This window comes from Carcharodon carcharias, chromosome 17, assembly GCF_017639515.1.
Source record: "Carcharodon carcharias isolate sCarCar2 chromosome 17, sCarCar2.pri, whole genome shotgun sequence".
Taxonomy (NCBI): Eukaryota; Metazoa; Chordata; class Chondrichthyes; order Lamniformes; family Lamnidae; genus Carcharodon; species Carcharodon carcharias.
Window position 1 is genome coordinate 70,933,638 of NC_054483.1, and position 16,297 is coordinate 70,949,934.

Below are 16,297 nucleotides of genomic sequence, written 5' to 3' on the forward strand. Positions count from 1 at the left end.
TTCGACTACCTGTGTAGGACTTTTCTGTTTACACCACCTACAATCTTGATAACCAGAATACTAATTATGGCCAGTTTGTCCTCTGGGTCTGCAACTCTTACAACAAAGCTTAGGCTGCTTGAACTTGTGTCACATAACTGTTACAACTAGCAGACTGGGAAAAATTGTAATTTCACCTTTGGCTGATATGAAATTTACCAAAACTTATATCAACATGATGAAAGTGCTTCCATTTTTAAAAAGCAATCATGTGGCCTCTGGTCCAAATACAAAACAAGTAAATTAGCCCAGATCATTTTCCATTTAACTGCTTCATGCATGGAACAAGAGGAACTTATCCTTCCAAATAAGGGTGCGAAGAGTAGAAAGAAAAATGAGTGCCAACAAAACCAGAGGCTTCAATTAGGTCAATTATATCGTCTCATCTTACCTCAATGCAAATAATTACATATTCCAATACTAAAGAGGTCTTGGGAAGTCTGACACTGATTTTCCTTGTTGGCACCTTTATTAAGTGATGGGAATAAAGGGGGAAAACAACATGCAGTATAGCCTGAAGAACAGGATTCAATGCAGCAACAGTTGGCTTGAATCCAACCATTATATCAAGAACTTATTTACAATTATCAGGTGCCTCAGTACTTTAGAAGTAGCATGATTTAACCACCAAAACTCGAGACTCTAAATTCAGCCCATTAGCTCAGAAAGCATTTCACCTTATGATGAAAACAAATTAAACAGAGGGTCATCAGCATCTTGAAGCATGGAAGTACAAAAATGGCTTAGAAAACAGGAAGAGAAATTAAGCCATAGCTACAATCAGAAAAACTAGGAATTAAAAGTTCACCTGCAAGTTTGATCCTTTAGGCAATTCTGTGCATCTCAGATCACATAAGCGAATTTTCTTTTTCCCCATTATCATGGCATTAATGCACTGAGAAGATTTAACAATAAAAATATGTAAATTATTTGAGCAATTTATATGACATTTGTACTATTTTGTGACCCGAATTAGTAAGGGTTTCAAAGAAGCATAATAATAAAGTACACTGCCACCCCAATTTAAGGGGAGATTTCTAAAGTTCGAGCAACTGAAAAATGAGGATTTATCTGTTGTGTAGTGATTAGTCAAGACCCTTTCATTTCCAATTTTATATGCTAATTGGTCCCTTACCAGTATTCTGTTATTGAATTCTTTTCTTCCAACAGGATAGAGGAATTGACACTAAATATACCTTTGAAAACATTAAACTAAATAAAAGCAGACCAAATTTTGTAATGCAGGATTTTTTGTTTTTTATTAAACCACAGCTCCTTGTTATATATTTCCCACACAAAAGCAAACCACTACACCCCTTGAAGAAGTCTAACTAGCCACCATGCCTCACTTGACATTCTCCAAGGGATCCTTCGCAGCATGCACCACCGTCTCCTTGAAAACAGAATCCCAACCACTCCATCCTCCTCTCACTGATCTTCCCATTCAAAGGTTTAACTCACCAACCTCCTTCCCATCTCACTCATGCTAACCACTCCAACGTTCTTCATCTCTGCCAGCAGATTAAATCACACCCATGTCATCCACCCATCCCCTCCATTGCATTTCTCTCCATAATGCTTTTGCCATCCACAATCTTGACGTGGATGATTGAATTGGCGTCTTGGCTTTGACAGAAACTTTGTTCATGGATGATGACACCTTATATCCCCTTACTGAAACCTCCCTGCCTGATTTTACCTTACACCATTTAGTCCATCTAAACCACTGATGTGATGACGCAACATGGCTTCACCACCTATTCTTCATGCACCTTTTCTTAATTTGGTACGATCTTATTCCACGCCTCTGATCTCTCCTTTAAAGTACTCAGTCTACTGTCCTCCCCACACAAATTTCTTAGATATCTTCCTTCAGCCTCTGCACTGATTGACTCCTCAGTAATTTCAATGTCTTTTTCAGTTCTCTTTGAATTCAATTACTTCCTATTGTTCCTAAACCTTTCCCTCCACTAACTCTATTCACAACCACCCAACTGACCTTGCCATTTTCTACTCCAATGGTCTTGTCATTGACAGGCCACTGCTGACCATTTGCTTGCATTCCTTTCTCCATATCTCTCCAACTTTCTTTGTGCCAGTCCTATGAGGCCAAATCATTATTGCAGCTAAACTTCCATATCCGCACCCCCACCCCACCCCACTCCAACCTGTGAAACTTTCATCCACCACAATACTTCAGCAGTTGATTTGCTCAACCACACCCTCACATGCTCTTAACCCCCAACAAAACCTTCGCCGTGCCATTCAGGTAATTCCCCAGGTAGAGCTCCTTTTACCACCTCTTCCAGTCCAAGGTTTGTGGACTGGGAAATATATAGCATACAACTGGGTTAGCAATCCATCACCAAACGTAGCTGGATTACATTAAGCACCATCAGGCCTCAACCTTGTCTGCTAAAAACATCTACTCAAGATCTCAAAATATAGACAAAGCCCTGGCTACTTTTTTCATTACCAAATCTCCTTACTCCTCATTCTTCCTGCCCTCTCCAACATATGAGAAACTTGTGTAACTTTAACACTAAGTTGAGACCATCTTTTAGTGATCTCTCCCCCCTCACCCCCCCCCAACCCCTCTTTCCAACCTAAATGTCCCCCAGGCTTTCTCCATCCTTAGTCCAGAACCTTTATCCCTCTATTTTCACTCCCATCTCTCCCTATGTATCTATTCTATTAAGTCCCAACTCCTGCTCCTTTTATTCCACTAGCAGTGAAAGACAGAATACCAAAAACTTTGCATCCTAGCTACCAGGCTAGCTATCACTGCAAATAGTTCCCTCTTAGCCTTTCAAAACCAGCATTAGTCCTACAAATCTTAGCCACAGGACCTCCAGCAATAGCTTCTCTTCTCATTCCTTAACCTCTGGAGACCCCAAGATCTTTCCTTGACCCCTCTTCCTGATCTACATGATAACTAGCTAGCAATAGTGTGGGAGAAATAGAAAGGTAATGTTCATTAATGTTTTATAAAAGATTTCTGGCTTCCCACCATTTTGCTAATTGTACTGCACTTTGGAGAGGCAAAGGCTGGGACATTGACAATAGTGCTGGTTGACCAATAACAAGCCATTCTTTCTCAGCTGCATTTATGGGGAGGGGTTGAAACATAAATGCAGGGATGAAAGGTTTTTATAATGTCATTAAATAGCTCAAACAAATGAATGATATACCGCATTATGTTCAACACGCATCTTTTCTTTGGTTAATCTTGGATGGTCCTCAGGTCTACTGTTAAATTCAAACAGAAGTTTGATGTTAAAGAAGGTTCATATTTTCCTCCATTCATTATCAAAATTAATTAACACAAGTTGATCAGCTAGTTTTACACCAGCATAAAGTGGCCTCAATGTGGTACCTCAACTGACCAAATAAAGAAAAATTCCAATAGTAATCTAATAATGAATGTAGGTGCCCATTCTCATATTTGCTGAGGGAATTGTCCTGAATTAAGAATTTCTATAAACATGCACATGAAAACTACAAGTTGAAAAGCACATTTTTAGATTAAACAACCAGCAATCATCAAAAGCAACAAACATCTGTGCAAGTGAAACAAATTCTACTACATGCCTCTTAAATTTTATATGGGACATCAGATGTTCTTAAAACATTCTTAGTGTTAATGTGAGTCAATCCTCTCATTGCCATGAGCTTGACTTCACAACATTTTAATATAAACTTAGAACACTCAGCAGATAATTAAATGCGAAACAGTTGATAAGATCAAGTATCCACAGTGGTCCCAGTGAAGGTTTATCCAACAGCAGCTGAGCACTGGCCTTTTAGGCAAAGATGGTACTCATATTACCATGGTAGTGTTGTATTTTAATTTGCATTTTAAAATGCACTCATTTAAAGGCTCTTTTGTGAAGAGCTATGCACACCCATTTCAGGCAACTAAGGCAACATTTGAGGTGTCAACCCAGTGAAACTGCACTTGGGATTAATTGAGTGCCAAACAGCATAAGCAGCATGCAATAGACAGGCCTAAGCAATTTCACAACCAACGGATCAGGTCTAAGCTCTGCAGTTCTGCCGTATCAAGTCATGAATGGTGGTAGACTGTTAAACAACTCGGAGGAGGAAGCTCCACAGATATCCCTATGCTCAATGATGGGGGAGCCCTGCACATCAGTGCAAAAGATAAGGCTGAAGCATTTGCAACACAATCTTCAGCTAGAGGTGCTGAGTGGATGATCCATCTTGGCCTCCTCCGAAGGTCCCCAGCATCACAAATTCTAGTCTTCAGCCAATTCGATTCACTCCAAGTGATATCAAGGAACAGCTTAAGGCACTGGATACAGCAAAGGCTGTGGGCCCTGACAATATTCCAGCAATAGTACTGAAGGCTTGTGTTACAGAACTTGCCATGCCACTAGCCAAGATGTTCCAGTACACTGGCATCTATCCCACAATGTGGAAAATTGCCCAGTGATGTCCTGTACACAAAAAGCAGGACAAATCCAACCCGGCCAATTACCACCCCATCAGTCTACTCTCGATCATCAGCAATATGATGAAAAGGATCATCAATAGTACTATCAACGGCACTTGCTTAGCAATAACCTGCTCACTGATGCTCAGTTTTGGTTCTACCAGGGTCACTCAGCTCCTGATCTCGTTACAGCCTTGATTCAAACATGAACAAAGAGCTGAACTCCAGAGGTAAGACGAGAATGACTGCCTTTGACATTGAGGCCACATTTGATCAAGTGTGGCAACAAGGAGCCTCAGCAAAACTGGACTCAATGGGAAAACTCTCCACTGGTTGGAATCATACCTAGCACAAAGGAAGGTGGTTGTTGGAAGTGAATCAACTCAGTCCTAGGACATCACTGCAGGAGTTCCTCAGGGCAGTGCCCTAGGCCCAACCATCTTCAGCTGCTTCAATGACCTTCCTTCCATCACAAGGTCAGAAGTGGGGATGTTCACTGATGATCGCACAATGTTTTGCACCATTCACAACTCCTCAGATAATGAAGCAGTCCATGTCCAAATACAGCAAGACCTGGACAATATCCACACACGGGCTGACAAGTGGCAAATAACATGGCAATGACCATCTCCAACGAGAGAATCCAACCACTGCTCCTTGACATTCAATGGCTTTACCATTGCTGAATCCCCACTATTAACATCCTGGGTTACCATTTACCAGAAACCGAACTGTGCTAGTCATAGAAATACTGTGGCTACAAGAGCAGATCAGAAGCTTGGAATCCTGCTGCAAGTAACACTTCCTGACTCCCCAAACATTGTGCACCATCTACAGAATACTCTCCACTTGTCTGGATGAATGCAGCTCCAACAACATTCAAGAAGCTTGACACCATCCAGGGCAAAGCAGCTACTTCACTGTTTGCAGAAGGGGTGCCATTCACTCCCTCCAACATTGGCACATAGTGGCAGCAGTATGTGCCATCTACAAGACACACTGCAGGAACTCACCAAGGCTCCTTAGACAGCACCTTCCAAAACCACGACTGCTACCATCTAGAGCAGGGGTGGGGAACCTTTTTCTTATGAAAGGCCACTCAGACAAAATCAATCACAGGCCACAAACACAGAAAAACCGACAATTTTTTTTTCTTGAAAAAGGATACAGAAACTTTCAACTCACCCACTGTTTTAACGCAATAGCTTTTCCTGAATGAGCCTTGTTATGTCCGCTGACATTGATGTTGTTGCTACCCACAACTGGCTTTTGTGTGTGTGTGTCTCTCTCTCTCCTTTCCCACCATCAGTCTGTTTCTCTCTCTCCACTTCTTGTCTCACCCCCAAACCAGCCCAGGGCAGTGACTCAACAACCCAAGGCTTTGGCCAACTCATCCCAGGTGACACCTGGGCCTCTTCCTCAGTCTCCAGGGGTGTGGGGAAAGGGAGGGGGAGAGAGAGAGAGAAGGGGAGGGAGGGTGAGCTGCCGATGGAGTTGGGTATTCTGCTCCCTTTCCCCTCCCTCTCCCCCACCCTCAGTTACTCTTACTCCACCCCCTTTTTGGCAGCCAGCACCTTCCTGCCCCTACCCTGTGCTCCTGGATCTCAGGCCTCACTCTCTTCCCACAACCTGGCCTCTGGTGACTGCAGCTGAGGCTCAGGCATGGTGGCAGCTGACCCAGAGTGTAGCACGTTGTGGGGGTGGGGAGAGAGGGCAGATTTCAACAGTTCTCAGGAAATGGGCTGGAAAGTGCAAGGACAAAATGGTGGAGACATATGCAACATTTGCACATGACATGTTTTTCATAAAATCTCACCACAGGCCGCACGAAAAAGTGCAATGGGCCGGATCTGGCCCCTGGGTTCCCCATCCCTCATCTAGAAGGACAAGGGCAGCTTGGGAACACCATGCAAGTAAGTTCCTCACAAACCACACACCATCCTGACCTAGAACTATACCACTGTTCCTTCACTGTCACTGGGTCAAAATCCTGGAACTCCCTCCCTAACAGCACTGAGAATGTGCCTACACCAGATTGCAGTGGTTCAAGAAGTCAGCTTGCCATCACCTTCTCAAGGGCAATTAAGGATGGGCAATAAATGTTGGCCTATAGTCAGCAACGTCACATCTCGTGTGAATTTTTAAAAAAACTGGACTAGGTATACTAGAGCGTAGATACGTGGATCTTATGTAAAGTACTACTCAGTTATTAGTGTTCATACATTCAGTCTCTTGGGTGCAGAAACAGGATTGACATCAGTGCTACTGAATCATCCTCACTTACAGTGGTTTTGTTGGTTTACATATAGATCTGTGCATTGGCCAGTCAATCTTCTGACATTTAACTGAACAATAGACTTGCTTGCACTGTGAACATCGATTTGATCCTGAAAGACAATGATGGAACACAAAAAAATTAAAAGTGTAAACAACTGCCAATTTTACACAATTAAATGTCATAATATTAAAATATCTGAAGAAATGAAATCAGGTTCTACATGTATGCTGATGCCACCTAGCTCTGCTGCTTCATCAACCCTCTCCATTGCTTCTTTTGTTCAGCTAATTAGCTATTATCCAGCCATGGATGAGGTACAAACTCCTCCAGTTAAACACTGGAACATGAAAGCCACCATCGTCATCATATTAAGGATTCTATCCATAGCATTACTTTCAAACCACTCCCCAGCCACTCAGTAGACAGTTCATAATTTCTGCCCATTATTTGTGCCATGTATGAGCTTCCAATTCTCTATAGACTCCATTGCAGAATGCTGACTGCCAGCTCCATATCATCCATCTACTCCCTGCCTCCACCCATCTGCTGCCAAAACCTTCATTTATGAATCTTGTCACCAACTATTTCAATGCTCACTTGGCTTGTCTCCCATTCTTCAACTCGTCTCCAATGCTGCATCAAGTCGCACTCGACCATCACCCTTTTGCTCACTAACTTACAATGGCTCTCCATTGACCAATGCCTCCATCCTCATATTCACATCCATTCTTAGCCTCACCTATCTCCATCGCTATAACAATGAAGCTTCTGAACTCTTCCTTGATTCTCCCTTTTCATGCATCAGCTTATCCTTTCATGCTACCACTCAGCCACTTAGGCCCTCTGTAGAATTCTTTCCCACCACCCATATGTTTCTCCAACTACTTCTCCTCCTTTAAGAACTTCCTTAAAACCCAAATCTTGACTAGGATATTTGTCATCCATCCTAAAATCATTAGCTCCGTCACTTTTTTGTCTAATTACAAGTCTGAAGTACCTGAGGATGCTGTTTTCCAACTTAAAGACAATATATGAAGTCAGGTTGTTGCTGATCTCTCAAAACTATTAAAGCACAGGAAGCTGCCATTCGCTCCATCAGGTCTGCTCCAGCTCTCCAAATGAGCAATGAACCTAACATCATTCCCCCACCTTCTCCCCATAACCTTGCACAAGCTTCCTTTTCCAATAACAGCCCAATTCCCTCTTGGATGCCTTGATTGAACCTGCCTCCATCATGCTCTCAGGCAGCACATTCCAGATCTTAACCATACTCATGGCACAAAAAAGTTTATGTCTCCATTGCTTCTTTTGTCAATCCATGCCCTCTCATTCTCTATCCTTCCACCATAGAGAACAGTTTTTCCTAGCTACTCTGTCCAAACACCTCATGACCTTGAATATCTCTATCAAATTTCCTCTCAGCCTTCTCTTCTCCAAGGAAAACAGTCCCAACTTCTCCAATCTGCATAACTGAAGTTTCTCATCCCTGGAGCCATTCTCGAGAATCTTTTCTGCACTCTATCTAATGCCTTCACATCTTTCCTAAAGTGTGGTGCCCAGAACTGGACACAATACTCCAGCTGAGGCCAAACCAGTGTTTTATCCAAGTTTAATATAACTTCCTACTCTTGTACTCTATGCCCCTATTAATGAAGTCTAGGATTTTGTTCGCAATTGAGCATCTGCTTCCCAAATGTTAGATTAATAGAGTAGACCTTGAGGTTTAAATGAGGCATTCAAGAGGGAAAGGAAATTAGATTATCTGAAAAGGAAGAATATGCAGGGTATGGAGAGAAGGTGAGGGAATAATATTCAGTGAATTACTCATTTGGAGAGCTGTTGCAGACACGACAGGCTGAATAGCCTCCTTCCTCTGCTGTAACAGTTTGGTGATTACATGAAATTGCCTTTGATATATCCCTTTGGCCTCCATGTGAATGGGCTCCTTGGCATAGCTCAGAGTAGAGCAACTGTTTGTGCAGTCTTGACTCTGGCACTCTGATGACATTTTGACACAGTGATTACATTACTGGATTAGTAATCTGGAGGGTGGAATAATAATCTCAAGATGTAAATTCAAATCCCATCACAATTGGTAGAGAATTTAAATTTAGTTAATTAAATAAATCTGGATTAAAAGCTAATATTAGTGATTATGAAACTACTGGATTGTTATAGAAGTCCAACTAGTTCACTGACCTCCTTTAGGAAAGGAAACCTATATGTAAAACCTATTTTCATCAACAGGAGACCCCAAACAGCAGCGTGGCTGACTCTCAACTGCCCTCCAAAATGGTCCATAAGCCAATCAGTTGTGTCAAAGCTGCTAGGAGAAACTATAATCCAAATAGACTGCAGCGTCTCCAAAAGGCAGCTGACCACCAGCCTCTCAAGGGATGGGCAACAAATGATGGCTTTGCTAGTAATGCCCACATCCTGTGAAGAATTAAAAAAAAGGAACTGCAGCCCTGTTTTATTGATGTGTGCCAACATAACGAGAAAAACATGACCCAGAATACACCTGAGAACGCGATCCTGACAGTTACTCACAGAAAGGATTCACTCAGTCACCCCACTTGCTGAGACAACAGCAAATTTACATGTGACTACAGGGATCAGCTGTCATTGATGCTGTTTTGGAGACGCTCAATTCTCCACCACTTCCCATTCCCCTTCTTTCTGTTGGATAATGGAAGGCCCGTGCATCTGGATTTCTGTATAATTTGATTACTAATTTTATTGATTGGCCCTATGGTCCCAGTCGCCACCTCATTATAGCACAAAGTCACTACAATCTAATTGGGACTTTGAATGGCAGACTTTCACCAGCATTCCACAAAATGGGGAATACCCTAACCAAACCACGGGACAGCAATATGCAGGTGCAAAGCTGCACACAGTGTGCGGAGTCTGTGCAGAGTGAGTGATGGCAATAGCAAGACAGCTTTTATCACATCTGCAGCTGGCAAACGGCAATAGTACAGAGGGAGAAATGGAACCAGTGACTGGATGGGGAGACATGAATAAGTGGCTATATTTTGGTGTGAAATCAATGCTGGAATGTTGTGTCCCTGGTTTCAGGGTTAAGGATGTCACTGAATGGTGCAAAGCACCTGGGTGGGGGTGGTGAACAGCCAGTAGTAGTGATGATCCACATCAGTACCAATAATACAGATAGAAAGAGGGATGTGATCCTGCTGTCAGGAATTTAGGAACTAGGTAGCCAAGTAGCAAGCAAGACTATTAAGTAAGATGACAAAACATAGAAACTTAGAAATGCAGGAGTAGGTAATTCAGCCCTTAGAGCCTGCTCCACCATTCAACATCATGGCTGATCCTCTATCTCAATGCCATACTCCCACTCTCTCCCCATATCCCTTGACGCCTTTAGAGTCCAGAAATCTATTTCCTTCTTAATATGTTCAGTGACTTTGCCTCTGCTTCTGTGGCAGAGAATTCCTCAGATTCACCACCCTCGAGTGAAGAAGTTTCTCATGAGTTTTAAATGGCCTACCCTGTATCCTGAGACTGTGACCCCTTGTTCTAGACCTCCCAGCCAGAGGAAATATCATCCATGCATCCAGTCTGTCCAGCCCTTTCAGAATTTTGTACGTTTCAAATGAGATCGCCTCTCATTCTTCTAAACTCCAGTGAATACAGACCCGATCTCTCCTCACACGACAAACATGCCATCCCAGGAATCAGTCTGGTGAACCTTCACTGCACACTCTCTATAGTGAGGACATCTTTTCTTAGTTCGGAGACCAAAGCTGCATACAATACTCCAGGTGTGGTCTAACCAAGGCCCTGTACAGCTGCAGCAAGACATCCTTGCTCCTGTACTCAAGTCCTCTCACAATGAAGGCCAACACACCATTTGCGTTCTTAACTGCTTGCTGCACCTGCATGCTTGCTTTCAGTGATTAGTGTACCAAAACACCAGGTCCTTTGTATATCAACATTTCCAATCTCTCACCATTCAAATAATACTCTGCCATTCTTTTTCCTACTGAAGTGAATAACTTCACACTTATCCACTTAATACTGTATCTGCCATGTATTTGCCCACTCACTCAACTTGTCTGTATTGCACTGAATCCTCTTAACACCCTCCTCACCACCCACATTCTCATCAAGTTTCGTGTCATCAGAAAACTTGGAAATATTACATTTGGTTCCCTCATCCAAATCATTGATGTAAGTTGTGAATAGCTAGGGCCCAAGCATGGTCCCTGTGGTACCCCACTAGTCACTGCCTGCAATTCCAAAAAAAAACCACATTTATTCCTACACTTATTCCTACTGTTTCCTATCTGTTGACCAATTCTCAATCTATGCCAATATATTATCCCCAATCCCATGTGCTTTAATTTTATACACTAACCTCTTATTTGGGATTTTATCTGAAAATCCAAATACATCAAATCCATTGGTTCTCTTATCGATTCTGCTAGTCACGCCCTGAAAAAACTCCAGTAGATTTGTCAAACATGATTTCCCTTCCATAAATCCATGTTGGCTTTGAAAAGATCAGTGGGATTAGACAAAGTGCTGTTATCACATCCTTACTAATAGACTCTAGCATTGTCCCTACTACTGATGTTAGGCTAACCAGTCTGTAATTCACTGTTTCCTCCCTCCCTCCTTTTTTTTTTAAAAAATAGTGGGGTCACATTTGCCACCTTTCAATCCACCAGGACTGTTCCAGAATCTACAGAATTTTGGGAGATGACAACCAACACATCTACTATTCCCATGGCCACCTCCTTTAGTGCCCTGGGATATAGATTATCAGGTCCTGGGGATTTATATTAGCTTTTAGTCCCATTAATTTCTCCAGCACTATTATTTTAGTAGCACTTATTTCCTTCAATTCCTCCTCCTCACTAGACCTTTGGCTCACGAGCATTTTTGGGAATTTATTTGTGTCTTCCTCCGTGAAGACAGAGCTAAAGTAGTTGTTCAACTGCTCTGCTAGTTCCTTTGGGGTGGAGGGGAGGGACAGGTAGAACTAGATAGAGGGCCAGTGATAGGTGGAGATAGCCAAAAGATGTCATAGACAAAAGGACAAAGAGGTGTTGAAGATGGCGACATTAGCTAAGAAATGTGCTAATGGTGACATTAAGGGTAGAAAGCAGGACGAGCAAGGTATACATAGCCCTAGTGGGGGTGGGGTGGGGGGAAGGGATCGAAATAGGCTAAAAGGTAGAGATAAAACAATGGATGGAAATACATTTAAAAATAATGGAAATAGGTGGGAAAAGAAAAATATATATAAATTATTGGAAAAAGGGGGATCAGAAAGGGGGTGGGGATGGAGGAGAGTGATCATGATCTAAAGCTGTTGAACTCAATATTCAAACCGGAAGGCTGTAAAGTGCCTGGTCAGAAGATGAGGTGCTGTACTTCCAGTTTGCGTTGAGCTTCACTGGAACATTGTAGCAGGCCAAGGATGGACATGTGGGCATGAAAGCGGGGTGGTGTGTTGAAATGGCAAGCGACAGGGAGGTCTGGGTCATACTTAAGGACAAACCGAAGGTGTTCCGCAAAGCGGTTACCCAATCTGCGTTTGGTCTCCCCAATGTAGAGGAAACCGCGCTGGGAGCAGCGAATGCAGTAGACTAAATTGAGGGAAGTGCAAGTGAAATGCTGCTTCACTTGAAAGGAGTGTTTAGGCCCTTGGACGGTGAGGAGGGGGGAAGTAAAGGGGCAGGTGTTGCGCCTTCTGCAGTTGCATGGAAAGGTGCCGTGGGAGAGGCTGGGGTGTAGGGGGTGATGGATGAGTGGATGGGCATCCCGGAGGGAACGATCCCTGCGGAATGCCGCCGGGGGGTGGGGGGGTAGTGAAGGGAAGATGTGTTTGGTGGTGGCATCATGCTGGAGTTGGCGGAAAATGATCCATTGAATGCAGAGGCTGTTGGGGTGATAAGTGAGGACAAGGGGGACCCTATCATGGTTCTGGAGAGAGAGGAAGGTGTGAGGGCGGATGCGTGGGAGATGGGCCAGACACGGTTGAGGGCCCTGTCAACCACCATGTCTGGAAAACCTCAGTTAAGGAATAAGGAAGACATGTCAGAGGAACTGTTTTGGAAAGTGGCACCATCAGAACAGATGAGACAGAGGCGAAGGAACTGAGAGAATGGGATCGAGTCCTTACAGGAAGCGGGGTGCGAGGAGCTATAGTCAAGGTAGCTGTGGGCTTGTAATGAATATTGGTGGACAGTCTATCACTGGCCCTCTATCCAGCTCTACCTGTGTCCCCCCCCCACCAACCAGCTTATATTTCACCTCTTTTCTATTGTTCTTCAGTTCTGATGAAGAGTCATTTGGACTCGAAATGTTAACTGTATTCCTCTCCACAGATGCTGTCAGACCTGCTGAGTTTTTCCAGGTATTTTTGTTTTTCTTTTGGATCTCCAGCATCCGCTGTTTTTTGCTTTTAAGATTATTAATTAACCCCCTCTCATTGCACAATACCAAAGCCTGTTCCCAAGTTGGTTCTTCAACGTACTGACTTAAAAAAAAACTCATATCACTCCAAGAATTTAACTGCCACAGTATTATTGCTAATTTGATTTGCCCAGTCCATAAATAGATGAAAGTCACCCATGATTATTGTAGCACCTTGTTATATGCATCTCTAAATTCTTGTTTAATGTCATCCCCTACCTTAGCACAACTGTTTGGAGGCCTATAAACAACTCTGACTAATGTTTTCCACCTCTTGTTGCATCTGAGCTCTACCCAAACTGATCCTATTTTCTTAGCCAATATTCTCTCTCACTATTGCACTCATTTCATTCTTAACTAATTACTTAAATAATAGAAAGACCACTAAAGTAATAGAAAGACTACTAAAAAATAATAAAAACAGAAAATGCTGGAAAAATTCAGCAGGTCTGGCAGCAACTGTGAAGAAAGAAACGGAGTTAAAGTTTCAAGTCTATATGAATCTTCAGAGCTCTGAAAACTCTTGCAAGAGAGAATCAACTTATTTCATTCGGGTTGTATAGTACCACCATTGGCTTGGGGCATAGCATTTAATTACTCTCAACTTATGTCTAAGGTGATTCAGAGAGAGTTGAAGGATGTAAAACAAGCAAAAAAAATTTGATTTATGGGAGGATCAAGAACTAAGGTGCGCACAATACTAGGCAAGTCTCTCAAGCTTGCTATGTCTTTCAATTAGATTTCTGCGGATCTGTATCACAACTCCATCTATCCAGCTTTGAATCATATCTATTAATATCATTATCTAATAAAATTCAACACCTCTCATGAGATGGCAAGATTGGTCCAATACCTCTGATATTTGTATCAAACATCAGAAGTTTCCAGAGTACATTCCGTACTCTCAAGACAGTTTCAAATTCCCAAGGCATTTTAAAGTTGCAGGTCCTGCTGGGGATCATCCCTACTGGATTTAGTTCTATTAAGATTTCAGTCACTTATTCCGGAAGAACTCAATGCAATTCTGTTTTAAAATAAGCAGCGCTTGCTAAGCATGAAACATCTACTTGCAAGGCTGACCAATCTCCTGCTGACAGTATCTATTTACAATCCCCGTAGAGACTGATAACTTTGAAAAAGAGATACCAATTTCCCAGCAAATGTTGGAAAGAATCACATGACAAGATTTCACATTTTAAGACTTTTACCATAACAACCAAACTAAAAAAACATAGACTAAACATTACTTAATAGGCAACTACTACACCAAACTGCAGAAAAGGTACTTCCCCATTAATTAGTTAACAACTGAAAATACTTCATAACCTCTTTGTCCATTGCAGCATACTCTCAGCAAATGTGTAGCCTTGTAGGTCAAGTCCCACACCCTCCTGGTTTTTCCAGCAGATTCCCTTCTCCCTGCCACATCTGGTTGAGTCTGCTGGTGCCCTTCACTCAATCTTTTAAGTAGCCCTGAACTGACTTCCAACAGTAAGGCCCACTCTGGCAACTCCTTGGTCCTTAAATCTCCACAAGTCCCGTCTTTTCAATCAATTCTCCTCAGCATCCTACTCAATCTTTTCCTCTGCTTTGCATAGCAGTAGCTGTTTTCAGTCTTCCTCTCTGGGGGTCTCAGTCTGAGAGACTGTAAAAACCAGCTGCCCCTCTTGCGTCAAGGTTATGGAAACTGGCACTTGATTTTCAATAGATTTTCGCCAGGGTCCCTTTCCCCATGACAACCAAATCACATGGACATGTCTCAGGGCAGTCTAGTATGACTTCACCATCCACCATTCCAGGACATTGTTTTACCTTAAAGACGAGTTTAAAACAGAACCGCCTTATAAAGTCTCATATTTGCAAGATATGTCACTATGTCATACATCCCAGCATGGTTTACAGCAGACAAGTTAAACCTCCCATCAGCCTTTGGTCAGTAGCAGTTTCTGCATCGAGTCAATAGGACATGGGCATAATGCAGTGCTGTAGTCTTTCAAATAAGACCTTAAACCAAGGTCTATCTGTCCTCTCAGATGGGCTTAAAGGATCCCATAGCACAGTGAAGAGAATTCCCCCAATATCTTGGGCAACATTTATCTGTCAACCACCACCAGCAGTGGACTATTTTGGCGTTAATCTCATTGCTCTTTGTAACCCTTTGTGCACAAATTGTCACTTCCCTATATTACAACAGTGACTACTCTGTATGGCACTTCTAGAGAATGTGAAATATTTTATACAAATTCAAAAATATTTACTTCCTCTCTCAAAACAGAAGTCAGTGAAGGATTATTCTTCTTGCTTGTTCACACACCTAGCTCCATGTTCTCTGTCGAATGCTCTTTACAGCATTGAAGGCACTCTTCAAAATAGGAGCTGACACAACCAAACTTCTCAAATAACCTATTTAGTTTGGTCAGGCTTTCTTCAAAAGGCAGGAAGAAGCATTAGTTATGTTGAGAGATGGGACAGAGACAGCAGCTGCATTCCAGAGAGTAGTTCTCTCATTATTGGGTATTTATTGTCAACCTCAGAGTTTAATGGTGACTGTGTTACTGAGAGATAGATGGTGGATTCGAGACAACCGAATATTCTACTGCAAAGGTTACAATATATGTTTCATGCTCACATTTATATTCAACCATCATTCCTTGCATCACTATGCAATACTGTACCCTAAGCCCAGAATGAAAGGAATTCTCCAGTAAAAATGGCAAGTAACAAACGAGTATGGATGAGGGGTGGCATCATTCGTCACAGAATATCAAGTTAAGCCAATACATGACTTGCGCTGTGAGGAGATTGTGTGCAGCACTATTTACTGGAAAATAAAAATTTGCAGAGCTATGGGGAAAATCTTTTTAAGGGCTGGCACAAATCTGATGGGATGAATGGCCTCCCTCCGTGCTGCAAGGTTCCACAATTGAAATAGCATGAAGCACCATTTCTTCAGTTTATGTGAATCAGCTTGAAAAGCTATTATATTCGTCCATCTTCTCCCAAAAGATTCAGGTGTTGTTACTGTTAAAATTAACTTACTGTCTGACCTGAGCAAGAGATATGGCCACATCTAA

The 16,297-nt window shown here is 42.4% G+C and overlaps 1 protein-coding gene across 1 annotated transcript in view; it reads right to left on the bottom strand.

Annotated features, from left to right (window-relative positions):
- tdrd1 (tudor domain containing 1) overlaps positions 1–16,297 on the bottom strand; it is a 102,028-nt gene that overhangs the window by 62,477 nt on the left and 23,254 nt on the right. The window contains exons 6-9 of the mRNA XM_041209281.1: positions 6,780–6,882; positions 3,231–3,288; positions 2,039–2,140; positions 848–934 (exon numbers count right to left, since the gene is read on the bottom strand). Of these exons, the coding sequence (XP_041065215.1) occupies positions 848–934; positions 2,039–2,140; positions 3,231–3,288; positions 6,780–6,882 (350 nt within the window). The remainder of the gene's footprint in view (positions 1–847; positions 935–2,038; positions 2,141–3,230; positions 3,289–6,779; positions 6,883–16,297) is intronic.